Source organism: Momordica charantia (assembly GCF_013281855.1).
Source record: "Momordica charantia cultivar OHB3-1 chromosome 9 unlocalized genomic scaffold, Mcharantia_2.0 BLBB01000009.1, whole genome shotgun sequence".
Classification (NCBI taxonomy): Eukaryota; Viridiplantae; Streptophyta; class Magnoliopsida; order Cucurbitales; family Cucurbitaceae; genus Momordica; species Momordica charantia.
Window position 1 is genome coordinate 23,262,358 of NW_028275167.1, and position 27,924 is coordinate 23,290,281.

Sequence of the window (27,924 nt, forward strand, 5' to 3'; positions counted from 1 at the left end):
TTATATGTTTTTTATATTTATTGTACATTTTATAAGTCAAAAGCGTGATTGTTTTAAAAAAAATGTCAAAAGCGTGATAAAATAATATTTCTAAAAGCGATAGACATACACAAGAAACTTGATTTTGTTGTTTTTTTATTTTATAATCAAGAGGCACCGATGCAAGAGACATCAAGGATATATTTGTATTAAGCTCACCCTAATGTTCAAACTTGAGATCTCTAGATCGGTATGATCAAAATATCTCAAGCCCTTATCAACGGGGCCGCCTTTGGAGGTAACTTGATTTTGTTGTTTGAAATCATGATTAGTCAATTTTAGAAACGCTCTTTTTTTAATGATAAATTTTGGAAATACTATTTTTTAAATGATCACTTTTTGAAATGTTTTTTAAAAATGATCAATTTTGGAAACGTTTTTTTAAAAATGAAAAACAAGAAATAAAAACAATTACAAAAACGCTTATGTTTCTCAAAAATTGGAAATGAGAAAACAAGAAACAATAGACAGGAATATTACCAAACGGACCTATATGATTTTAGGGTGTGTTTGGAAATGATGGTAGAATTAGTGATTTTGAAAAAAAAAAAAAAGATTTAAGTATAATTGATTTTTCAAAATCAACATCTGAGTGATACCTTAAAATCAATTTAGAGTAATTTTAAACTTTCCTAAAATCATTTTTTTAATTTGTCAAACATGATCAGTGGAAAAGAAAGTGATTTTGAGAGTGACAAAAGTGATTTTAGTCATGTCAACATCATTCCCAAAAACGCATCCTCAGTTTGAAAGTATATCTAGTGATGTTTTATACATTTTAGGTGACATGGAGCTACAACCTTCCTGTAATGGGCGTAGTTCCCTTCCTTGCAGTTAGCTGGATCACCTTATATTAAAAATTTCGAGATGAAAAATACTCCCATATTTAATATATTTCTTTTACATTTTATTAATTTATTATGTTTAAATATTTGAATTTAATTATAATTTATTATTTTGTGGCAGATTGAAGATGTTCAAGAGTAACAATTTAAAAGCGCAATTTTAGAGGATAATGCAGACTTCACCAACGAATAAAATACAAACCTAATTATTATGGAGGGACGCAGAAAGAGATATAATCAAAGTAGGAAACATAATAAGTCTTTTATTTAAATTGTTTTCTTTTAAATGGTATCTTCCCAATTAGTTAGGAATTCCAATTAGTTATGAATTCCTTATTAGAAATAATTCATCTCGATAACATTAATCCTATAAATAGAGAAGCCTTACTTTCCCCCTCTACCATGAGTGAGACTTTAATTTTTCCAATTCAAGGGTAATTCAAGTCTGATTGTAAGCTTGTGAGGCTCAAGTTAGATAGAGATTTCTTCTTTTTCAAATATTCTTTCTTTCTTGTTCTTATTATTTATGAACAATTTATATTAATTAAATTGACGCCTTATTTCATATTAATTATTCTACTGCTATCCATGAGTTTGTGATCCGTAACTCATCCGTAATTGTCATCAATAATTGAAATAAGTAGCAAGGAGTTGGCTTATGTGTGTGTTTTTATGACTTTTCCATGTTTACATAGCTTGATAGACTTTAGGGAAACAAAGAGACAAAATTAATGAACTTGTAGTTATCTCAAATTAATTGATTTTGGTTTAGTCATTTTTGTTATCCTTAATGCTATTCTTTGATTAATATGGAATGCTATCGTACCCAGTTGATTAATTAATAAGATTTAATTTTGATGCTTAGTCTAATTAAATTAATTAAATTAGGAGAATTAAAACTCACCACGGTTTTCCGAGTAAGTCGACTAAGTTCTTGAATCAAGAAACTAATTTTGTGTAAAGCCTATGATCAAGATTATAATTTGATGAAAATCACACATTTGGATTGGAAGTTTGGTAAGATTGACTTTCGTTTTCCTTTTAGTTTATCTATTTAAATTTAAAAATTTAAATTCAGAACCCCCCAATTTTTTTACTTTCAGAAATTAATTTCATTGGTTCCATTGGGATTCGACCTGGTCGCACTACTTCTACAAGTTAGATTTAGTAAAATCAATAATTATTTTGGAGGGTCTCGACAACCCTTACCAAAATTGGCACCGTTATCGGGGAATCATTATTATTTTCTCATTGTTCAATTTAACTGTTTATGACTCGTTTTTCTCAAAATATAGAACTACAATTTGATCCTGAAATTGAAAGGACATTGTACCAGTTAAGAGGGGAGAGAAGACGATGTTTGGAATTCAATGAAGAAATGGCAGATAGAACACTAAAACAGCTTGCAACACCAGATTTGAATCAACAACCTCTTTCCATATCTTTTCCAAATATTGAAAATGATTTTGAATAAAAATTTGGATTAATACACTTACTTCCTATTTTTCGTGGATGTGCAGGTGAAGATCCTCATAAACATTTGAAAGAATTCCATATTGTATGCTCTGGAATGAAGCCACATGGAGTGACTGATGAGCAAATCAACCTTAGAGCTTTTCCCTTTTCTTTAAAGGATCAAGCAAAAGATTGACTCTAGTATCTACCTTCTGTATCAATCACAATATGGAATGAGATGAAAAGACTATTCCTAGATAAATTCTTTCCTGCTCACGAGCTACAAATATTAGAAAGGAAATTTATGGAATCTCGCAAATCGCTGGGGAGACATTATATGAGTACTGAGAATGATTTAAGAGATTGTGTGCTAGTTTGCCCCACTATCAAATCAGTGATCAACACCTCATCCAATATTTTTACGAAGGATTATTACCAATGGATAGGATTATGATCAATGTAGCTAGTGGAGGAGCTTTGGTAGACAAGACACCAAAAGTAACCAAGCAACTAATTTCAAACAGGCTGAAAACTCCCAACAATTTGGATTTAGAACAAGAGAATTTGTTACACAAGTCAACGAGGTAAGTGAACTTAAAAGTCAAATATCTGATCTAACTGTTTTAGTTCGTCAAATTGTTGTAGGAGAAAAACCACATGAAATGTACGCACTTCAAGGACATCCTACAAATACATACCCTCAATTTCAACAAGATTCCATTTAGGAGGCCAATGCTATAGGGAGATTTCCTGGACTTCCACAAAGAAACTATGATCCATATGCCAATCATTATAATCCTAGATGGAGAGACCATCCAAATCTAAGCTATGGGAATCAAAACTTCATTAGACCACCTCCACCTCCTACGTAAACTCAAGCTTCAAACTTATATATGTCTCTAGAGGAAATTGTTAAAAATCTTGCTAATAGTACTCTTCAATTTCAACAGGAAACAAGGGTTGGTATGCAAAATTTGGCAACCAAATTACCCAACTGGCTACATTAGTGAGTAGATTGGAAGCTCAAAGTTCTGGAAGGTTACCCTTACAAACAAAAGTAAATCCAAAAGTGAATCAAGTGGAGAACGTTATTGCGATTATGCTGAGAAATGAAGAGGATATTCCTCCAGTATCAATTCCACTCAAGGAGAATGAGTTGAGCGAAGAAAAGAGAGAAACTTCTCCTAACGTATCACGCGGAATAAAATTTGATCCTCCTTTATCTCTTTCATCTTGCACTCTATTACTTCCTTTTCCTAGCAGGTTTATCGAACAAAAAAAGGAAGAGAATGAAAATAAGAAAGTAGATGTATGTAAGAATCTATCAGCTATCATGAAAAATAACTTACCAAAAAAATGCAAGGATCCAGGTATGTTTTCATTACCTTGTGTGATTAATAATAACAAAATTGAACATGTCATGTTAGATTTAGGAGCTTCCGTAAATATCATGCCATTTTCCATTTATCAAAAGTTAAAGTTGAAAGTATTGGGTGTGTTGCCCTAAACTCGTAGTTTGTATTTATGTAAAAACAAATTTATATTCAATAAAGTTTTATTCAATCAATTTGTTATTGAATTCATAGCATTGCATTGTCCAAAATCTAATACACTAAACATCCAAGGTTATTATCTTGTAACCAGGACAGTATATCTATAGGGTATATATTTGATATACCCCTGATATATAAGTGGATAATGTTCCGGGAATAACCTAAAGGGTCTATAGTATATGATAAGACTGGGTACCTTATCCTGGTAACATTATGGATACGACCCCCTTTGTAAATATTACAGACGACTCGATCCAGGTTGTTTGTGTGGAGACATGCGAGTGGGGGGTATCCTATAAAATGAGTTTGTATAAGACCGGACCGCAAAATAGCCAATCTTTAGATGTAACTCCGTTAACTATCAGATTGCTATTTCTTAAGATGACCAGACAACTCATTTTCAATCCTGAGTGAGTTATGGACTCTTACCCGTGAGGGCTCGTCCTTTGATCTGTATGGGTGAGAGTGACCCTAGTCGTCGACTCAACATTCCTACCATTTTTGGGGATGAGACCGAGTGGGGAGCTGGGAACATAACTTCACAAGATCGAATTCACTCCTCCCCAACCTTAGGGAAGTATATGAGTCTTCTCTTAAATGCTGACTCTGGGACTTGAACAAGGGGCCCCACCCTCTCAGTGGCTCGAGAGAGACTTCCGGTTATTGGTCGGACCATAACCGGGTTGTTCATTAGAGGAGCAATGATATTTAAGGAGCAAGATGTAACTCAGGGGTAAAACGGTAATTTGACCTAACTCGAGTTACGAGCACTCGTTAATGATTGACTTGCCATTAATGGTTGTATATCCGTGGACACGAAAATATTCTACAGTGAGAAGAGTGCAGCTGCGGATCTTTAGTGGAGTGACCCATAGTTAACGACGAATGTTGAATAACTCGATCAATGAGTTTGACCGATTAATCTCATATCGTTGAGCTTCTGATCTGTAGGTCAATTAGGTCCCCTTGCTAGCTCATAACGGGTAAAACGATGATCAAATTTTTGGAAGAATTTGAACGGTTCTAATTGCTCAAGGGAATATATGTATATTGATACATCATAATATAAACTATATATTATGAGAGATATTATTTGAATGAGATTCAAATAAAAATTAATATGAATAAGATTCATATTAAAACTATAGGTTAAAAATAATGTGCATAAGATGTACATTATGACTATAGGTTATACGAGAGATGCATTTGAATAAGATTCAAATATATGGGGTTAATTAAATATGTGATATTTAATTAAATTTTAAATAATTAATTGTTAATTATTTATTTAATTAATATTAGATTTAATTAATTATTTATTTATTAGATTAATAATTAATAATTTATTTTATTTTATTAATAATTAAGTTAATTAATTATTAATTAGATTGATAATTATATTAATTAATTATTAAGTTTAATTAAAAACTCCCCTCCAAAATCGCAGGAGTGGGAAGTTGTGACGTGGGGAGTTACCCCACGTCACTTTTGTTTAAACTAGTTCTGTATATTGGTTCTTCCCCTATAAGAGCAAGAATTCTCTCTCAATCAAGTTCTCTCTCTCAATTCTCCCTCTTGTTCCAAATCAAAGTTCCTACAAGCCCGATCTCGTACCCAGAGGATAGCACAGAAGATCATTTGGTGATGTTCAGGAGATTGAATCGTTGAAGAACAGTTCTTCAAATGTAAGTTTTCCATGTATTTCTTATTCTTGCACATTTGATTTTGTTTCTAAAAAATTCATGAACGATGATCCGCTTCCGCTCCGGTATTCACATCCCATCAGAAAGACTTACAAAAGACTGGTGTAGTGGTTCAATTAGCTGATCATTCTTACATTAACCCACTCAGAGTTGTTAAGGATATCTTAATGCAGGTTAATAAGCTCACGTTTCCTGTTGACTTTAATATTTTAGAAATAGGCAGTAACCCTTCAACAAAGTTAGCCTCCATTCTGTTGGGACGTCCATTTATGAAATTGCTAAAACGAAGTAGATGTGGATGGAGGCACTTTTTCAATAGAATTAGATGAAGATATTGTAAAGTTTAATATTTTCAATACTAATGTTGAACATTCTCTTTATCGAAATAACATGAATGGTCTTGATACACATGATATAATTATAGAGTAAAATGTTGATCATAAGACTAAATAGATTATTAATGATATTCGTGCTAAAGAGATTAAAAATAAGACCCGATCTATTTTTTAAATAATTAATATATATTTTATTGACATATATTACTAAATTGTGAATAAAATATTAAATATTTTTTAAAACTAATTATTTACACTAGTAAATAATAATTCTAAAAATAATTAATATATATTGATTACACTTTTTATTTTTTAAATTCTAAAAATAATTAAAATTAATTATAAAATCGATAAGTTTTCTCGTGAATTCCTCGTCCACAAATAAGGATTATTTAACTTGGATCTCGATTCCCGAACTGAAAAACGAGGTGAAGACGGAGGAAAAAAATTTCTACGAGCACGCGAATGATAGAGGACATCCTCACTCCCATCCCACACCATTGTCATCCCTACTCTATATAGAATTTTCTTTCTCTAATATATATTTTAAATTTTCTAACTTTTTAAAACAGAAAACTAAAAATGGTTACCGTACTTTGATTTTCTTTTTTTTTAAAACAAAAACAAAAACCAGTTATCAAATATGTATGTTTTTTTTAAACAAAAAATTAAAAACAAAAAACAAAAAACAGAAAAATAAAAAACCAAAGACGGACCCTTAATATTTATGTTTCTAATTTTGATAATATTTGATAATAAAAATAAAAAAATTTTAGAAAATTCAATTTAATTTTGGGTCGAGGGCCAATGAACATGAATTTCAAACACAGGTTTAAAAATTGCCTTTTTAATTATGTTTAATTTCAGACTTGTTTTTTTTTATAATACTTGTTTTTTTAATTTCAAACTTACTACACAACCCGACACCACAAATAGCTACAGAGATTCATAATATACTGAAAAATAGCCTACACAACTTTCCCAAATCTACCCATAACTTAACATCCCAAGGTTTAAGATGTGAACCTGCGAATGAAACATCCCTTTATAGTTAGTTCATGAGTCTTTTATGCAATTATCCCAAAATTTTATCGAAAGTTAAAAATTAATGTCAAGAACCACTTAAATCTAAAGTTTTTTAGGGTTAGAGTTGAATAAGTTTGAGCTAATTATTTTAATGTTTGATTAAAACTTTTTTTCGAGGAATTTTTATATAATTAAAAATGATTTTTAACGATTAATATTTAAAGTTTATAGAAAATTTTGACAAAAGTTACACACAAAAACCTTAGAGGGAGAAATTTTAGAGATATAAGAGAGGAAAGGTAATTTTGAAAATGAGAACAATAACTATTTTAAAAATTAATTTTCTTATTGTTTTTTTTTGGGTTAAAAATCACTTGGAGAATCACCCTCCAAATGATTGATCGAGATTCACTTAGGGTATGTTTGATAGTGATTTTGGCATGACTAAAATTACTTTTGTCATTTGTCAAAATCAATTCCATTTCTATTGATCATGTTTGACAATTAGAAAATTGATTTTAAGAGAGCTTAAAAATCATTTTAATTGATTTTTAAGGTATCATTTGATGCTGATTTTGGAAAATCAATTATGTTTGAATTTTTTTTTTATAAATCATTTATTCTACCACCACTCCCAAACCACACACCCTTAGAATGAATCCAAATCACTTTTGAGTCATTGTCAAACATTTTATTTTAAAATGGAAGTGATTTTGGCGTGAGTAAAAGTAATTTTAGCAATGCTAAAATCACTCTCAAATATGCCTTAAGTAAGGTTGTCACAACTACTTCACCATAGTTAGGGCAGTTAAACCAACTCTCATACGAGCTCCCAATGATTCTTTCATCTGGTCGTAGACTATAGTCACTTTTGGTTCTGCGGATTCTTTCATTTCTATTTAAAGATCATTTCCTTTGTACAAAATTTTGGAAACAAAGATAAAAAAAAGTTATTTTTTATAAAGTATAAGAGCCCAACACAATATATATATATATATTTTTAAAAATATAGAAATTAAAATAAACTAAAATTAAGAATACATGAGCTAAAATAACAAAATCTAAAAAAGTAGTGAGATAAAAATATTATTTTAACTTATTATCAGGTGAGGAGGATATATATGTAGATTTTTTATCGAAAAAACTTTTTTAGTACAATAATAAGTGTAGGATTCGAATACCAGAAATAAGATATATTTTTAGATTGAGCGTGGATGTAGTATTCATTATTTAAAGAGTAACGGAGTCAAATTTTATTTTCTTGAAATTAATAACGAAGTCAAATTAGTACCATTTTATATATGAAAAATGAATGTCCATAATAATTATTATTACAAAAACAAAGTTTCTAAAAAATAAAAAATAATGATGATGACACGTATGATATACCGAACCATGGGGCCATCCACGCCATCCCCAACACATGTCAGAAATTGGAATCTGTTTTCTCCAAAATCGGAGTTCAAATTCCAAAAAAGAGAGAGAAAAAAAAGGAAAGTAAAAATTCCTCCCCTCAATCTTCCTCTCCGCTGAAGAATCCCTCCTGTTCTTCGTTGGATCACAGAGAGAGAAACCTCTGAATCAGAGAATCGAGGCCTGCGAAACACGTCTCTCTCTTAATCTTCGGAGAGAGAGAGAGAGATCTGAAGAGTGTTACAAATTCATGGCCACGCTTCAGACATGGCGGAAAGCCTATGGCGCTCTCAAGGATTCTACCAAAGTCGGCCTTGCCCATGTCAACAGCGACTACGCGGTATTCTTGGATTCTTTTCTTTTCTTTTTTATTCTTCTTCTTCTTATGCGCTATATTATTAGGTTTTTTTTTTTTTGGATTTTATCGATCGTGTTTGATCCGGTTTGTTGGTTTTTCCATATTATCTTATTATGCGGGATTCTGGTCTGAGTTTAGGATTTGGATGTGGCGATAGTCAAAGCTACTAACCACGTCGAGTGCCCGCCAAAAGAGAGGCATCTCAGGAGTGAGTGATTGCTGTTGCCAGATCTGGGTTGTTTCTTTTGAGGCAGAAATTTGATTTTCTGTTTTTGTTTCAGAAATTCTGGTTGCTACTTCGGCGATTAGACCGCGAGCTGATGTTGCTTATTGCATTCATGCGCTCGCTCGACGCTTGTCCAAGACGCGGAATTGGACGGTACGAATATTGTTCACCTTGGGTTGAATTACTCTGTGAATGTTGCTCAATTTTTTTTGCATCATCTGTATGTTGCTCAACAGCCATGTACAATTTTGTTTTCCTTATTTTGAATGTTACTACTTGAAGGGGAATTTTGAACTTTCTGTCAATTTGTCAGTGTTTCTAGTAAGTTCATTTCCATCTGTTATGCTAAAATACAAAACCTTTTGGTTCCTTGATCTATCCCATTATTAGCTGAGTCTTTTTTTTGAAGTTTTTGTTTCATATTTCTAGGATTTCATCGATTTACTGGTAATGAAGTAGGACCTCTGTGGACTGAAGATTCAGGTCTTATCCGGTCCTCAAAACCAAATGTTTGTATCTCAGTTATTTTGACAAATGTGATACTGACTGATCCATGATTTTCAGTGGAATGAATGTCACAATGCAATGTTAACAGCTGACCATTGTCCTCAGATTTTGTCTAGATTTATTTAATCCTTTGCGTCTCTTTTTACATTGTCTATTGATACTTTTGACTTCATTTCTTTTGGCATACACTTTATAAGTTTCTTCATGTTTTACAGGTGGCTCTGAAAACTTTAATAGTCATACATAGGACCTTGAGGGAGGGTGATCCAACATTTAGGGAGGAACTTCTGAATTTTACACAAAGAGCCCGAATTCTCCAACTGTCTAATTTTAAGGATGATTCAAGTCCTATTGGTAACTTTTTGAGATTCTCAGCTATTAGTTTTCTATGATTCATACAAATCATACTCTAATTGTGTAGTCAATAATAATAAATGACTGATACATATATCTTTTTAATAGCTTGGGATTGCTCTGCTTGGGTACGTACATATGCATTGTTTTTAGAGGAGCGACTTGAATGTTTCAGGATACTAAAGTATGACATTGAATCTGAACGTCTGCCAAGACCTGCTCAGGGTCAGGAGAAGGTATTGTATTGAAGAATTTTTGTTAATTCACATGGCCTCTTGCTTGGTACATGTTTGAGTGAGTTATAACAGTTTTTTTAGCTACATACTGTGAAAGATGCATATCTTTTAGCTATCATTAAAAATAATGTGATGATAGATTTCTTATTATAAACGTCCCAATTTCACCATAAATATTTCTTCCATAAATTTTGAATATGGTTGCCTTTAATGAGGTGGAAGCTGATTTAGTTTACTGGAGGTGAAGTTTGGCTTAATGACAGTTTTTTCCATCGACTCTAGATGGTCAAGAGGACCTTAGTGAGGATATTAATTGGGGGAACCTCCATTTTAGCCTAGGCAAAACTGAACATCCGCATTAGGTTGACTCCAAATAGCAAACAAGGGAGTAATCCTTAATAAAGGGGAAAAATCAAGGGAGTAGGGAACTGAGAAACCTATTTTCATCCTTAAGTTACGAGAGTTCCACTTCCAATGCTAAAATCCTAATTTCTATGTTATTCTCGGCTAAATGCTTGCTTAACTTTTTCTAACATATATCCAGGTATTACAGCCTGATTTTTGTTAGATTCTTTGAATGGCTGCTTTTTTAGAGAAATGTAAGGTTTTTGTTGGGCTTACTGTTTAGGCAGTATCAATAGAAATGACAAAGTTTGGCAAAGAATTCTTCCTTTTTCCTTAATCGTCGATGCATTGGGTCTATCTCTGTACCGGCTGGAACCAAAACAATTCAGTTTCATTTGTATTAGAACAGACTAAAGAAATATATACTTTCAAACCCTTCCTGGTAAAGCCTCTCTTCAAAATTCTTCCTTCAAACCCCTTAACCTACTCTATTTAGAATCACTCTACTAACTAATTCCTTAACTAAGGGATAACATGTCTCTAAAATCCTAATGATATTCCTAATATTTTCCTACTAATATGCCTAACATTACTTTGCCCTTGAAACACACATTATCTTGAAGATGTGGTTGATCAGTGGGTTCCCTTGAAGCAAATTTGAAAAAATTATTGGAGGAAGTGGAAGAAAACCCATAAAAGGTGGCATTATGGCAATGCTTGTTTTTCCTTCTTTCTTTTCTTTTTCCTCCCCTTTTTTGGGGGAATTCCATCTACATAGCTTTCCGTTTTCCTCTTTATTTTATTGACTCGAGTTTGGCTGGAAAATACCCAGAAATCCCACTCTTTAAAACAAGCCTGGTCATACTCATTACGCCTATAAAGCCTATAAAATTTGGTGGTTGCATGATGCACTCTCTCAACCAAAAAGCAGCCTAATACTTGCTTCCCCAACACAACTCTATTTGCTGCTCAACGCACAAAACCTATTATCTCTCTATTTTTATTTTGACCCTAATTTTGGAATAACCATAAATCCCCCTATTTCACGCCATCACCTGACCCTTAAAATTTCTTTCCATAAGGTTTTCTTTTACCCCTTTAAGTGGTGACCACAAAAATCTTTCTCTGTTAGGGTGATAAGGGAGTTGGAGATAGGAAAAGATGGTTACCCAGAAGGTTTTCTTTTACCCCTATAAGTTACCCAGAATGTTTGAAGTGTAGGGATTGGATATAGGAAAAGATGGTTTTCACTGCTCTTACAACGCCAATCTGGATTGAGGTAGGAACCAAGGTTTATAACTTTTGTTGTTACCGCCAGGATAGACAGACCAAAAAAGGAATTTGCATTTTTAAGAATGAAGGATTTCTAAAATTGACTCCTTTAAGAGGTACTTTGTTTTAATTGGAATGCGATGCCTAGAATTCATGGTTCGGGCTGTAGTCCTTGGAACAAAATCAATGATCATTGGTTCAAGGTGGAGAAATTCTCTCTTTTCAAATTAGGAAACGGTCCAGAACACTTTTTTGGCATCATTTGTGGATTGGTGAATCTCCTCTCATGGTCATATTTCCTTCTATTTATGATATCTCGTCGTCTCCCTTTACTTCGGTTTCGGATGCTTGGGATAGGGAGTCCTCTTCTTGGAATATTGTTACCAGAAGGGCATTGAAAGATGAAGAGTTTGTAGAGTTTTTGGAGTTGCTATCATGTATTTCTACGGTTAGTCTTTAAAGTGATGCTCGTCGATGGAGCTTGGGAAATTCGGGACTTTTCTCAGTTTCCTCTCTTAGTAAGCTTGGAGGAGCTGATTTGCGATTGTCAAAAGCTCATTTATCTTCTCTTTGGAAACGTGTAAACATGTTAATTTGGATTCTCCTACATGGCAAGGTTAATACAGCTGAGATTCTACTAAAGAAGTCCCCTAATATGGATTTACAGCCATCCATTTGTTTTTTATGTGCTGAACAGGGTGAGAACTTGAATCATATGTTTTTCTTCTGCCCATATGCTTCTGCCCGTTGGTTTTCCTTCTTCCAGATGTTCAATTTGGCTTGGATTTGGGACTGTGTGGCTGCTAGAAACATTTTCCAGATTCTCAATTGAGTTAGATTGGAGCCTAAAGCTAATCTGCTATGGATTAATGGTTTTAAGGCAATTATTTCAGAGTTATGGTTTGAAAGGAATCAAAGGATATTCAAGGATTCCAGCCGTTAGTCAACTTCAGTATTGCCAAATTTAAAGCTTCTCAATGGTGTGCTCTTTTCAATACTTTCTTTCCCTATTCTCCTAATTTGATTTGTATGAATTTGAAGACCTTTATAACTCCTTTGTAGTTTTGTTCTATTTTTATGCTTTCTCTTTTCACTCCTATTAGAAGTTTGTATCCTTGAACAATTTTGTTCCTTTTCATTTATCAATGAAAAGTTCGTATCTTGTTAAAAAAAAGAGGTGGTTGAAGAAAGATTTAATTGTGAAGGTATCAGAATCCTCCAAGAGCCAAATTCTAGAGTGTCTTCCCGATGTAATAGCAATTCCATCAATAAGATCAAAAAGTCGAAACCGTACATTAAATTCCCTCTCAAGAAGATCATTTTTGAAGTTGATGGTCCTAGTAATAATTCTTCAAGCCACGAGCATTGTTTACTTAAACATTTTCATGGATTGCGAATTTTGGGATATTGGGGATCATGGTGCCAAAAAAAAGCGCAAGTCTTGCCTTTGACACTAGACCTTGTATAGAGATCATGAGATTTAGAAAGTGATATTTGCTTCTAGAAGCTCATGATGCTTAGAAAATGACATATATGAGGAATGCTTCCAATGAATGAATCCTCATATTTTCTGGAAATAACCTCCTTCCTCATGTTGTTTGAATTATTAAAACACATCTAAAGTCATTTCATGAAGAAAGAATTTTCTCTCTTGTTTTTCTTGTGTTAGCCTTGGTCCCTTAGAAGAGTGACAACTTTCCATTTTTAATTGACTTGGTGGCAACCACCATTAGATGTGGGATTATTTCCTAGAGAAGATTTACAATGAGCTTATCCATTATTTTTAGAAATTGATTGTGGAGCAATGAAAATGAGGAAAAAAGTAGGCAGATAAGCATGCAAGTACCAATTAAATGAGAGTCAATTTTCCATATCACACCTACGAAACATTTTTTTTTTTTTTTGATAAGAAACAAAGATGTATATTACCAAAGAAAGAGCCCAAAAAATGGGGGAGACAACCTAATGGTGGAGGGTAGAGAGAACCCTCCCCTCAAGACTATCTAATTACAGCTTTCCAATCTTGCATAATAAAAAACAAAATGTAATTACAAAAAACCTTCTTGTGTATTGAAGTCCACCAAAAAACCTATGAAACATGAACACTTTAGTTTGGGCAATGTGTGCGTGCTTGACACTTTGACACTTGTTAGACATATGTTGGACACTTATTAGCACAATAGACATGCATCGACCAGTAGTTGAACAAATTGAATATGAATCTACACTTATTGGGCGCATGTTGAACACTTGTAAAACATATAACAAAGATGCATCATTGTACATAATAAACACATATTGACACTCGTGAACATCTGACAAACAATTATTAGACACATGAACTAAAGTGTTTAAACTTTTATTTAATAAATAAATGAACATAAATAGTAATATAGGACAAAAACAATAAATTGAGAATGAAATAGATCGAAACTTTTTTATTAAGCATATAAATGCGTGTAAGCTTTGTTGGTGATACTGATAACACTTTCTACAGGTTTGTACCTTTTGTTTCATTTCTTAGTTCCTTATGTAATACTTTTGGGTTTTAATCAAAGACAAGCATGTCTTGATGCATCTGAGGTTGTACCAAAAAAAAAAAGTACAAACTAAATTATGTGTTTTGGAGTGTCTAATGAGTGTTTGCACTTCATGGATTCTCATTCATGGTTTCTTCCATTGGCAGGGCTATAGCAGAACTAGGGAACTTGACAGTGAAGAACTGTTGGAACATTTGCCTGCTTTGCAACAGCTGTTGTATCGTCTTATTGGTTGCAGGGTATCTTTCTGACACCTTTGAATCTTCCGCTTTTGCTTGATACTCATAATAACTTTCTTCTTTAGAATATGGCTTTATTTTGTAAAATTTTTTACTTTGACCTTCTATAAACATGAAAACGACTTGATGTTAAAATTACAGCCTGAAGGAGCAGCTATTGGGAATTATGTTATACAGTATGCCCTCGCACTGGTATGCTGAATTTCTCTACTTATAATAACTTGCATTGTGCTTGCAGATAAGGATGGGAGTATCTATTTTAGGAAGATATTTTCATTTTCTTTTGAATTTTTCATGAATCAATTGTCGAGTAAAATGTGAACCGCTTAAACACCTAAGCTTGTCATATCATGTTCTTAGTAACAGAATAGTTCCCTCAGTGGCCAAAGCGAGCATAGTTCAACGGTAATTGGCATAATCTCCAACCAAGAGGTTGTGAGTTCAATCCCCCACCCTACATGTTGTACTAAAAAAAAAAATAGTTCCTTCAGTGTCCGAAGAGTCGAAGACCATTGTGTGGAATCTGGATAATATTAAAAAGTCAATGCTGGAGAAGTCTTTTATTCTAAACTTTAGAACTGTTCCTGTTTAAATAGAGTTTAATGTCATTTACAAGGAGCAGGAATAAAGTTTTGACGTTTTATATTTTTCTACTGGTTTTTCAAAAGCTTGATTCTAGGTAGAAGTTACCAAAGAGCAAATAACATTAGGAATAGGGACATTCTGGTTTGAAGGCTTGGCATAATGTTTAAGGGGAAAAATGAAAATGACATCCCGAACTAAATTCCAAGTATCTATGGAAAGAGGAACTAGGGTATTCAAAAAGAGAGGAAAGCAGTCTCGGGATTGTGTCCTTGGAGCAACATTGCATAAAATGCAGTACATTTAGAGATTCTCTACCCTTAAATTGGTTGACAGGGTGTAAGATCAGCTTGGAAAGATATAAAGGATTGGGGATGAAGCTTTATTTGATTGATTTCCAAACTTCTGTGGTCTCGGATTCAGAATATATTACAATAAAACATGCTTGGGAGGAGGATCCTTGGAGTTGGAGACTAACTTTGAGTAGTCTTACCGAATCCGAATAAGGGATCTTGAGGGGACCTTTTTCATGTGTTTGATAGGAAATCACCCAGATGGGAAAATCTAGTTGTAGCACTCAATTCTCAAAATATTTATTCTTTGATTTGCTGGACACACCAAACTTGCACTAAGTGGCAAATTTTCCTCGGCTATTTGTAAGGAAGAGTCTGAAGAAATTAAGTTTTTTGCCTGTACCATCCGTCAAGTAAGTATTATCTACTGCTGGAAGAGTCAAAAAGAGATGTCCAAGTTGCTAAGTCCCAGTTGTTGAGGTCTTCGCAAAAGATGGAAGAAAATCACGATCATTGGTTATTTAACTGCCTTTATAATCTGACATGGTCAATTGTTTCAATTTTGACAAAACTTAGGAAAGTAACATTGCCAACTGCTAGGCCATGATGGTTTTAAGCAGGGAGGAAAAACTCTATGGTTGAATGCCGTAAAAGCAATGGCTTAGGATTTAAATAAAACTTGGATATCTTTTATTTTGTTATTTCACCTGTCACCCTCTCCACTTTCTCCATGTTTTAATATGTAAGGACAAGGATAACACAGTAGATATGGGCAAAGGCCATATTTTTGTTCTTTTATGGATGTATCTTGCCTTATGTGGAAAGAGTTTTAAAAATTCTCTCTTTTTTTCTGTTCTCAAAGGATACTTTTTACTTAAGAAAGCTTTATTTCCAGTCTTGATAATGCCGTGGCATGCTATTTCAGGTATTGAAAGAGAGCTTTAAAATCTATTGTGCTATTAATGACGGTATTATAAATCTCGTTGACAAGGTAAGTTTGTTAGTAAGCAAGAATTGTAGACACAGATACATACAGTGCATTGGTAACAATAAAGTTATTTCCTACAGTTTTTTGAGATGCCAAGACATGAAGCTATCAAAGCCCTTGATATCTATAAAAGAGCTGGCCAACAGGTACTTTTGAACTCATTTTTGTGTTTAAATATGATAGTTATCTTTTTCGATGATTTTCTTGTCTTCCATCAACATTTTTAGTTGTTTTCCCTCCAAATTTCTCCAACCTTATTTATATTAGCTGAGGTACACCATTAGGAATTCAGGCTTATTTTTCTTGCCTTTACCTTACTGCAGGCAGCAAGCCTGTCTGATTTCTATGATATTTGCAAAGGGTTAGAACTTGCTCGGAATTTCCAGTTTCCTGTTTTAAGAGAGGTAATGATAGTGTATTATAGCGATTCTTGTTTCTTGTTCTTAAAAAAACTACTGTATGAACTTATGTTTTCCTATTTTATGCCTTGTTATGCACTTCCAGCCTCCACAGTCATTTCTTAATACAATGGAAGAGTATATTAGGGAGGCACCTAGAGTGGTTATGGTACCGAATGAGCCACTGGTTAGTATATTCTCAATAACTTTCCATACCAAAAACTGGGTTGTATTTAAGCATTCGTGAGGATTTGCTATTTGGATTTATTTTCAAGTTTGGAATCTACTTCTCAGGGCAACATGACTCTGTTTTCTTTTTTCTTGTCCGTTTTTGCCCTTGAGAATATTATTTGTGTGTATTAGAAATATTTTCGAAAATATTTAAGTTAATATTTTCTCATTCCGGACAGCTGCAACTTACTTACAAGCAAGAAGACTCTCCTGAAGATCCGAACTTACCCACTGAAGAACCAGAGGCTTCTCCTTCAGATAATCTTTCTATTACCCCTGTTGAGACGGCTCCACCGCCACCTCCAGCTCCAGCCCCTGCTCCTGAAATCCATTTAGATACTGGAGATTTATTGGTATATATGTACTAATTAAATTTTTTTTTTCTGTCATAAATGCTAATGCCTCTCACCACCATCCTTCCCACTTTTTAAATCCACAATAAATAAATAGAACCCTATTCTTGGTGGATTCTTCAGGGATTGAGTCTTGCTACCACAGAAGTATCTGCAATCGAGGACAGAAATGCTATGGCTTTAGCTATAGTTCCTTCTGGAGGTAAATTCCCAGTCTTTCTTACCGGTTGGGTTATTTGAGAATTTTTCTTAACCACTTGTGTTTATGACACCAAACCTTATATCAGATGCAGCAGCAGCACCCACTTTTGATTCCAATGCCGTACAGGCAAAGGACTTTGATCCTACTGGTTGGGAGCTAGCTTTGGTCACCACTCCAAGTACTAACATTTCATCAGCTAATGAGAGACAACTGGTAGGGGCTTTAAAATTATTGTGAATTCTGCACCATTTGGTTCTCTACATCTTGAATGGCCATTATTCCTTCAAAACAATTCTGAAATGAAACTGACAAAGCTAAGGGCTTAAAAAAACATCTTTAGGGTTTGCCTTAACTTCTTGTTGGACGAGCAAGTCTTGAATTCAGCTAGTGGAACATTTCTGAGGGTAGATTCTTTGAAATTCAAGGGGATTATTAGGAAATGGAAACCCAAGTTTATATATATATATATATATTATATATAAAAGAAACCAACAAAAAGAAGCCAAGCCTACAAGGAGGGACTCCAATCTGATAATTACGAAACTCTTTTGTAACCGAGGCTCACAAAACATTATTAGGGAATGGAAATCATAGTTTTAATGCTGTCGTTTTTGCTCTTGTCCCCTTCGTGTTTGATATCGAGTTTTTCCAATTCGTTTCAGTTTAAAGCATTGGGAATATGATCTTTATGTATCCAAACATTGGTGTCATATTCTTCAATCTAATTGATAATTTTGTTGTCATTCTATGATGAGCCAGGCTGGTGGATTGGACACACTCACTCTTGACAGTTTATACGATGAAGGTGCATATAGAGCTTCTCTACAGCCTGTGTACGGTAAACCCGCACCAAATCCATTCGAGGTGCAAGATCCATTTGCGTTGTCAAGTGCCATCGCTCCACCTCCATCGGTTCAAATGGCGCCATTAGCTCAGCAGCAGGCGAATCCGTTTGGTCCATACCAACCTACCTTCCCACAGCAACAGCAACCATTCACAATGGATCCAACAAATCCTTTTGGTGATGCAGGTTTCGGAGCCTTCCCGGCTCCTAACCATCACCCTGTTCATCCGCCTGCAAGCAATCCATTCGGAAGCACAGGCATTCTGTAGAATGTGCGTGGTGCGCTCTCCATCTTGTAATTTAGTCAACAGATTTGGTTTCTTCGTATTTGGTGGGATGTAAAGGGTTGGTTTTCTTGAACGAGCTGCGAAGAATGGTGCGACATTTGTTTTGGTTGGAACTTACAATGAGTGAGTGAGTGAGTGAGTGAGTGAATAGTGCAAGGTGTAATAAGAGTAGTGAATGCAATACATGACTTTCAAGTTTTAGGCTTTGGAATTCTGTGTCCTATTCTTCTGCTTACTACAAGCACGTTTCTCATAGAATTGGGCTGAAATTTTATGCATACGTTATACGTATATAATTCATTCATCTGTTCATCATACTTAAAGATCCTCCCATTTTTCTGCATTTACCTCCCACTAATCTTTCATATGTGTTATAGTTCTTATCTATGAACAACAAATTGAAAAGAACAATAGCAACTTGTGCGTGAAAGATCGAAGGGGAATTTAGGCTTACCTCGACATGGGCATGCTCATTCAGAAGTGTTTGTCTATGGCTGCATGCTCAAACCATCGTGTTTCAACGCCATGTGTTTAGTTTTGTTGTTTACTTTCATTTGTATAGAGTTTTGCAGGCAAGTGATCGTTCGTTCGCCCGGTTTTGACGTTCATACCTGCCATAGTAATTTTTTCCTCGAATGTGTTATAGGGAGTGCAAGTAGCCATCAAATGTTAGCATTCCCTTGCTTTCGTTGTATCTATTGTCTAGACACACATTGAACTCAAAACGGTTTTCTCAAATCAAATGTGACAAGCGGCTAGATGAGACGTATAGCGATAGTTGAAGCAAGTGTTGCACAATTGCTTGACCTTTCCTCCACATTTTTCAGAAGCCTTTGTCTCATCTTGGCATTAGGAATGGAAAACATTTCTTCTGTATTGGCTGAGAAGAGAAGAATCTTTGTTTTTCTCTCCTTTGGGCACAGATTTTGCCCAAAATTAAGGGTAGCCATTAATTACTTGCCATTTTGGATTAGTCAAATATATCATTTTTGGCACCTCAGACTCACATCCTCAACCAACTTTTCCAAATTTAGTTGAAATTTTGTTTAATTGATATCTGTGAATTTTGGGAATTTTACTTTACATGAAACAACTCGTCTTAGATGTCAATTAAATTAGCTACCTTGTTTATTCTCATTTAGGGAAATTGTTTGAAACTTTGGAACTAACTTATTTGTGCTAAAATTTTAATTTATTTGCAGCTAAAAAAATAAATAGACTAATATAGTTTACTGAAAATACAATTTTAAGAAAAGAAAAACTATTTTTTTGAACCTGATTTCCAAGTCAATTCAGGCCAGATTTAAAAAAAAATATAGTTTATAGTTTATCAAATCAGTTTGTCGTTAATTATTTGATTAAAAAAACAACCGAAACCAACCGTTAAAAGTTAGTTAGAGATAAGTGTCAAATACAGTTAAGCAAAATTCATATTATCACATTGTACTATTTCATTATCTTTTTAACTAACTATATTATATTTTGCACTAATTATTAATGATAAATTAATAAGACTCTGCCCATAGATGGAGTGGTAGAAGAAATATGATAGACATCTTCATTCTTTCACCCAAGCAAATACGTTCATAGAAATCTCGGGTTTGAATTGTCATAAATGCCCAAATCTAAGTCAAAGAACATCATTTTAAGGTTTTATTTTCAGGGGAAAAAAATACAAATTTAGTCCCTGAACTTTCATAATTATTTTTAGGTTAAAATACTATTTTGATTCATGGTACTTTTAATTTCGGTTCATCCTGATTCTTGTACTTGAAAATGTTCATCTTGGTCCGTATACAAAACTTTGATTCATTTTAGTGTCATGTCTCAAAATGTTTATTTTGGTCTCTATACTTTTAAAAATGACCATTTTAGTCTCTATTTTCAAACTTTTAACACAAATTCAACATATGATAAAAACCATTTAATATAGAGGTATGGTTATATTTCAATAAATATATTGAGTGTAGTGTCATATTGGAATTATGATAGAAAAATGTGATTAAAAATAAAATTAAAGGACTAAATTGACCACTTTTTAAAAATACAGGGACCAAAACAAAATTTTGAAATTACATGAACTAAAATGAATTGATATTGAAAGGATAGGACTAAAATGAACCAAAACTAAAAATACAAATACCAAAATAGTATTTTAACCTTGTTTTTAATAGGTCTTTGGACTTAAAAAAAATGTTAAATAAGTTCCTAAATATTCACTTTTGTACTTTAAGATGTCTAACATATCACTGAATTTTCAATTTTGTGTCTAATATATGGACCTATTCGATATTAATTAAAATTAATGTTTTAAAAATGAACTTTCAATTGTGTCTAATAAATTCGTAAATGTTTAAAAAATGAAGCCTATGTTAAATATATATTATACACTCTTCAAGGTTCAATAATTTATTAGACTGAAAAAATTTATATAATTTAATCTAAAAGTAAAATAAAAAAATTTAATATAAGTCAAGTGCCCCCACGGTTGCGTACATTTTTAAAGAAGCCGACTTCTCGATTTTCTCGAGATGAATCTACGCGCAAAATCATTAATGTGCGAAAGAAAATAATGTATTTTCCTTTAAAAAATGTAGTTTTTTTTTTTAAAATTAAAAATATGTTCAAAGCTAAATTATTAATAATTTAGCGTTAAATATAAGTTGTAGTCCAAAATATCTAGTGTGTTTTTTTTCTATGGTTTAAATTTTAATTTAATTATTTATGCCAAAACAAGCATAGTTCAGCCGTAATTGATATATACTTCCAACTATGAGAATCGTGAGTTCGATCCCCACCCTCACATACTGTACTAAAAAAATTTAATTATTTATACGGTAATATTTTTTAATTATATTCTTTTTATTAGTGAATGTTAAAATTAGCTGATAATAAATCTGATATGACAATAATATTGTATCTACTGAGTTAACATAAATTTAGAGAGTAATTTAAATCACTGATGGAAGAAAGTTACTAATTCTTCCAAATTAATTTTCTAAGAAGTTGTCATAAATTAATTTAGATTTTTCTTCTTTTTAATGGTCTGATTTCTCCTTAAAATTTTGTCAATTTACTAGTTGTCATGTTAGGTAAGTTTATTATCATTTGATTTGAACATTCACCAATAGAAAAATGTATTATTAAGAATCCATTTCATAACTATTTTAGTTTTTGGTTTTTGGTTTTCTGTTTTTTAAAAACAAAAACCGTATATGTTTGATAACCATTGTTTGTTTTTTGTTTTTAAAAAACAAAAAACCAAAACATGTTTGATAACCATTTTTAGTTTTTTGTTTTTAAAAAGTTAGAAAATTGAAAATACTATTAGAGTGAGAAAATTTTATGTAGAGTATAGTCAACAATGGTGTGAGTGCGAGTGAGAATGCTCTCCCTCATTCTTGGGCTCGTGAAAATTTTTAGTCTCTGTCTCCACCTCGTTCTTTGGTCCGAGAGATGCTCTCGAGAAAAATTATCGGTTTTATAATTGTTTTTAATTATTTTTAGAATTCAAATATAAAAAAGTGTAATAAATATATATTAATTACTTAAAAAATGTAATCGGGGATGAGGGGAGGGTCGGTACATGCATTTTCTATTTTTGGGATTTGACCCTGTGGAAATTTTTGTCTTCCCTCAGGTAAAGACATGAAAATAGAGATGTAAATAAATTTTTGGAAGATAAATTTTAAAGAGATAAATAAAAATATTTTAAAAAAATAGTTAAAGACAAAAAGAGAAAAATTTTGGAGGAAAAAATAAAGTTGAGAGGAAAATATATGTTAAAGAAAAAAATAAATTATAAAGAAAGAGAAAATGTATAGTGAAAACAAATTTAGAGATAAAAACAAGATTCAAAATATAATTTTTATAGTAAATAAATACACAGAAAAATAAAAATTGTAGTGAAAGAAAATTGAACGAGAAAATAAAATATAATTTTTAGAGGAAAAAATAGATTACGAAGAAAATAAAAGTTATAAAATATGAAATTTTAGAGAGAAAAAAGTTAGGAAAAATATTAAATTTGTAGGAAGAGAAATGAAACTAGTATGTTAGAAAAAAAAACAAAAATATAGAAAAATTTGGAGAGAGACAAATAACAATAAATATTCAAGATATGAAATTTTTGAGAGATAAAAATAAAGTTTGAAGAGAGAAATTTAGAAATAAAGAAATAAAGAAATTTTAAAGTGAAAAATAAATTTTTTAGAAAAGAAAAAAAAAAGTTGAGTAGTAGAAGAAAAAATGAGATTTTGAAAAACAGAAACCTGGTTTTGAAAACTACTATTGTTTGTTTTTGAAATTTACATAGAATTTTAAATTGAATTAGTTATCGAACAACCTTACTTTTTAAAAACTAAAAACAAAAAACGAAATGACTATCAAACGGGTTCTAAACGTTTTAAAATGTAAAAAAAAGTTAGAACTTTTTTAAACTATCAAGTTTAAATTGATAAAACATACTTAGAGATTAAATCATATATTTAATTTTAAATTTAGTTATAAACTTGTTAATCTAATCAAGTGTGATGAGAATATTATTATTGTTATTATTATTATTATTTAGTACAGTAAGGTAGAGGATCCAACTCATCAATTTCTTTGGAATTATGCTCACTAGGGTGAAAATATTATTTAAATTAACAATATTAATGATAAAAATTTATTAGAATCAAAATAAAAAAGTGAGAGAAGTATTTCAGGAAAGGACAGAAAAAAAATTAAAAAAAATCCTAATGCAATGGTTTTAAATTCTTACATAATTTTTCTCAAACAATAAGTCAAACTTCTTATTAGCATGCTACTTCATTCAAAAATTGTTATTATTTTATCAAATATTTTTTCATAATTACCTTACTTTTCTATAACATTATTAGGATGTATAAAATTAATAATAAAAAAAGTCCTCCACTACAATCTGAAATTAGTAGCATCACTAGAAATTTGGTCAACTAGAGAAGTTACTATTTTTATTTATTATTTATTATTATTATTATTATTTTGTTGACAAAACTACTAGAGAATGGTATTGTCAATAATTTTATTTTATATTCTTTAACTCTAGGTAATAGTGTACTGTGGTTGATAAATTGGCATATTTTTGGGTTTGACCCATCTACCTCCAAGATTGGTTGCAAAAAAAGAATTATAATTTTGGAGGTTTTTTCTTTTTAATTTATACTATTTTTATTTGGTATCTATAATTAAAAATATAATAGTTGGCTTCTAAAGTTCAAACAAAATTTAGAATGAGAGTTCAATTTTTTAAGAGAATATAGGAAATTTGCTTTCGATGATGATCCTATATTGTGTTGAAGGGATATCTATATAATCTTATTGATGGTGTAATTTCAGGTACCTCCTTTTGCTTTCAGAAGGATAGGATTAATAAAATCTTAATAGTTACAGCTTTATTTGGTTAACTATTCAATCAAATAATATTGAGCATATTTCCAATCTCTCCTCAAGAAACAAGTGGGTTGGCAATTCCATCTATCACTTTGTCGTAAAAGATTCGATTGAATCTTCAAAAGTCTTGTTAACATTTTTTTTTTCCTTCTTTCTTTTTAGAAGGGTCGTGCTAATTTTTTTTAGTACAACAAATGTGTAAATACATGTGTTTGAATCATAAAAATAGATTGTCTCGTGAAGTGGATCGAAGAGACTGACGACGTCAGTACCTGCACAGAGAGAGAAAGAGGTTCCGACACTCAAGTCAGTTAAAGTCCGATCTATTACTTAGATAGAAGAATTGTATCGCTTACCTAAAAAGTGGAGCATGTTGCTCTATTTATAAAGCATTAGTCGCGAGTCCTACTTACTTAATGGTTACAATTGTTATGGAGCTCGCAGCGTGTGTTGCCAGAAAAATGGTCAAAAGTAACAAGGTGTAGCACCGTGATTATCGACTCTTCCATTACCAAGATTAACTGTTAGGATCTATATTGGTTAGCTCGATCTTTACGGAAGCATGCATGAAAATCTAATGTATTCATTGGTTCAGCTAATGAAGGTGGTCGAGCTACTTTATTGTCTCTTTAGACCTATGCATTTAGGCTATAAATTCTTATGTTGATGTCGCACTCCATCCTATAGCTAAATTAAAACAAACAATAGAAATAAATTAAGAAAAAAAAACCCTATTTTGGACTAGAACTTATATTTAGCACTAAACTAATAATAATTTAACTTTGAAAATAGTTTCAATATTTTTTTTTTTGGCAAAGGAAAATACATTATTTTCTTTTGCACATTAATGATTTTGCGCGTAGATTCATCTCGAGAAAATCGAAAAGTCCCTTTTTTTTAATAGCTGGAAAATCGAAAAGTCAGCTTCTTTATAAATGTACGGAAGCGTGGGGGCACTTGACTTATATTAAATGTTTATTTTTATTTTTTTTAACATGCTGGAATCTCTAAATATTCGAGTCTTTGAAGTTCACGTAATATTTAAGGACCAAAATCAAACTTTTATTCGACACACTCTTTACTTGTAATCAGACTCTCTAACAGGATACGTCTTCTTCATCGTCAACAAGAAGACTTAATGAAAATTGTCTGGATTAGAGAAGATGCAATAAAGATAGTAGAGGAAACTAGAGTGGTCTCCATGACTCACTAACCTTGTGGCGCATACCCTAGCGAAGCGTGTGATGGAAGACGGTCTTGTGGAGAGTGGGGTTCAACTGCCTCCAACGGGCGGATCTCTTTAATTCAAGTGGACAACGTGTTGTTTTTTTGCTTTATTTTATATTTAAAGTATAAGGACTAAAATGAACCAAAAAAATTGAACTCATTTTGAAAATATAGGGAAGCTAAAACTAAAATAGAATTTTAATCTGAAAACAAACCTGAAATTTCATGACTAAATGTGTAGTTTTCATTTTGTTATGAAAGAAGTTAAAAAATGATGTTCTTTGATTCAGATTTGGGCATTTATTACAATTCAAACTCGAAATTTCCAGGAACCATATTTGCTTGGGGGAGAAGAGTTAAAGATGTCTGTCATATTTATTATCTACAAATATCCATTTTACTTTCCCACATGGAAATTCTAAATTATTTCTAAGAGGTAATTACCAGGAAAGTGCATCCACATACATGAAAAAGAAAAAAATTTAAATATATTTGATTCCGCTCTCGTTTGTTTTACTTCTTATAATTTTGAAATCTTGATTTTAGTTGTTATATTTTGAATTTTTATTTATTTTAATCATTATACTTTTAAAATTATCGATTTTGTTTATGTTACAAAAGTGATAATTTTTGTTTTTATTTGTAAAATTTTAACACAAATTTTATATATAATAAAAATTATTTAATACAAATTTATGGCTACATTTCAAGAAGTCTTATAAGTGAAACTATCATGCTAAAACAGACAATGATGAACAAGTTAAAAATATGACGACTCAAATAGAATTTTGAAAGTATATAAATTAAAATGAATAGAAAGCGAAAACATACGGACCAAAATAGTATTCAAACCAAAATTCGTAAAAAAAATTTCAATTTCCTGGAGATAGATGCCTCAACCATTTGAGATAGATGGATGATTGAGATAGATGGTTGGAATTAATGCATATAGTTTAGACACGTTTAATAAGAAACCAAAAAGTAAAAAGAGGACCCATTCCATATTTATGTTTGGCCAAAAACTACCAATCTTGACTTTTCCAACTTCATTGAAAATCTCTCTATACCCTAATTTTTGCTCATTAATTATTATCTTCACCATACTCCTTTCCTTCCTCCTCAAGCCTTGACTATACTAGTTTTAGCTTTCTAAATTCCATGGAGAGAGAAAGTAGAGTTAGGGTTTCGGTATCTCCATCAACACGTCGATATTTCTTTATATTGTTACGTTTTATATTGGTATCAAAACGAGTGGTTAAATATCTTAAACATACGGTAGAAATATATATATAAGCATTAAATTTATGGAGTTAATGATAGGGATATGTTAGGACTCGTTTGGCCACGTTCCTATTTCTTGTTTTTCGTTCCCAATTTTTTTTAAATATAAACGTTTAGTATTTTTTTTCTCGTTTTCTCATTTTTTTTAAAGAAATGTTTGTAAATTGTGTAAAAGTTTTGGAAATGACACAATTAAGTTTCTTATTTTCAGTTTTTTCCCGAACCATAGGTATAGAAATATTATTTTTTTCATTTTTGACTCGTAAAATCACTAAATATCAAAAACTAAATACAACATAAATTCTTTAATATTTAATCTGAAATTTTAATTTTCAAATAAAACTTTTACTCTTATAATTAAAAATTTTTGGTGACAAGAAACGAAAAACAAATTATTGCTTTTGAGAAAGAAGAAAGAGGAAAGAAAAACAATTACCAAATACAATTATGTTTAAATCTTATCTTAGTCCCTATACTTTCAATTATTGTCTATTAATTTGGTCATTTTATTTTCAAAACTTTTATTTTAGTTTTTTAACTTCCAAATTTTATTATTTTGGTTATTGCAATTTCAGAATGTGCATTTTGGTCCCTATACTTCTAAAAAATGATCGTGTTAGTCTATGTTTGAAAATCTTAGCATAAATTTTATATACAGTGAAATTTTTTAATACAAATCTTTAACAATATTTCAAGAAGTTTCTTGAGTTTATTATTGTGTTTATTATTGTGTTGAAATATGAAAACTAACTCATTGTGTTGAAATTATGAGAAAAATGATGTAAAAATGAAAACAAACACTTGAAAATATAAGAATCAAATGAAAAATGTTAAAATTGCATGTACTATAATCGATAAAAGTTAAAAATATAAGGATCAAAGTATTAATTAAATAGATAAATTTTTAAAAATACAAAGTTCATGGACTAAAATTGTAATTAAAATATAAAATAACTATTTTCGGTCATCTCCATTTTTTTTTTCATTTCCATAATCATGTATTAATTGGTTGTCTCGGGTATTGAATGAATGAATATTAGAGGGTGGAATAATTTTTTCTTGATACTTTTAGGTATAAAATATACGTTCAAATTTTCTTATTTTAGTTTTTGTAATTTCAAAACATTTGTTTTGTTTTGATCCCTATACTTTTTTAAAATGTGATCAATTTAGTTTTATTTGTAAAATTTTAACACAAATTTAATATCCAATAAAAAATATTTAATACAAATTGTGGCTATATTTCAAAACATTTAATGTATGAAATGTCAGATTAAAAATATGATTGAAATAAGAAGGATAAGAAAAACGAAGAGAATAAAATAATCACATTTTTTTAAAGCACAGTAATAAAAATACATGTTTTGAAAAATAAGATTA

The 27,924-nt window shown here is 31.6% G+C and overlaps 1 protein-coding gene across 1 annotated transcript; it reads left to right on the top strand.

The window, feature by feature from the left end:
• Nucleotides 1–8,399: 8,399 nt before the first annotated feature.
• Nucleotides 8,400–18,941, top strand: LOC111022501 (ENTH/ANTH/VHS superfamily protein). The gene is made up of 15 exons (XM_022299665.2): nucleotides 8,400–8,709; nucleotides 8,866–8,935; nucleotides 9,009–9,106; nucleotides 9,676–9,814; nucleotides 9,923–10,050; nucleotides 14,354–14,446; nucleotides 14,588–14,638; nucleotides 16,247–16,312; nucleotides 16,390–16,455; nucleotides 16,633–16,713; nucleotides 16,814–16,894; nucleotides 17,118–17,291; nucleotides 17,415–17,493; nucleotides 17,579–17,706; nucleotides 18,253–18,941. The coding sequence occupies exons 1-15, from the start codon at nucleotides 8,620–8,622 to the stop codon at nucleotides 18,604–18,606; spliced, it is 1,698 nt and encodes a 565-aa protein (XP_022155357.1). The 5' UTR covers nucleotides 8,400–8,619; the 3' UTR covers nucleotides 18,607–18,941.
• Nucleotides 18,942–27,924: the final 8,983 nt, after the last annotated feature.

What these genes read in the sequence shown, in the direction of transcription:
- LOC111022501 (XM_022299665.2), top strand. Translation starts at nt 8,620, where the DNA reads ATGGCCACGCTTCAGACATGGCGGAAAGCCTATGGCGCTCTCAAGGAT. An exon ending in ATCGTCTTATTGGTTGCAGG is followed by an intron (nt 14,447 to 14,587) that starts GTATCTTTCTGA and finishes TTAAAATTACAG; the next exon opens with CCTGAAGGAGCAGCTATTGG. An exon ending in CAGCTAATGAGAGACAACTG is followed by an intron (nt 17,707 to 18,252) that starts GTAGGGGCTTTA and finishes ATGATGAGCCAG; the next exon opens with GCTGGTGGATTGGACACACT.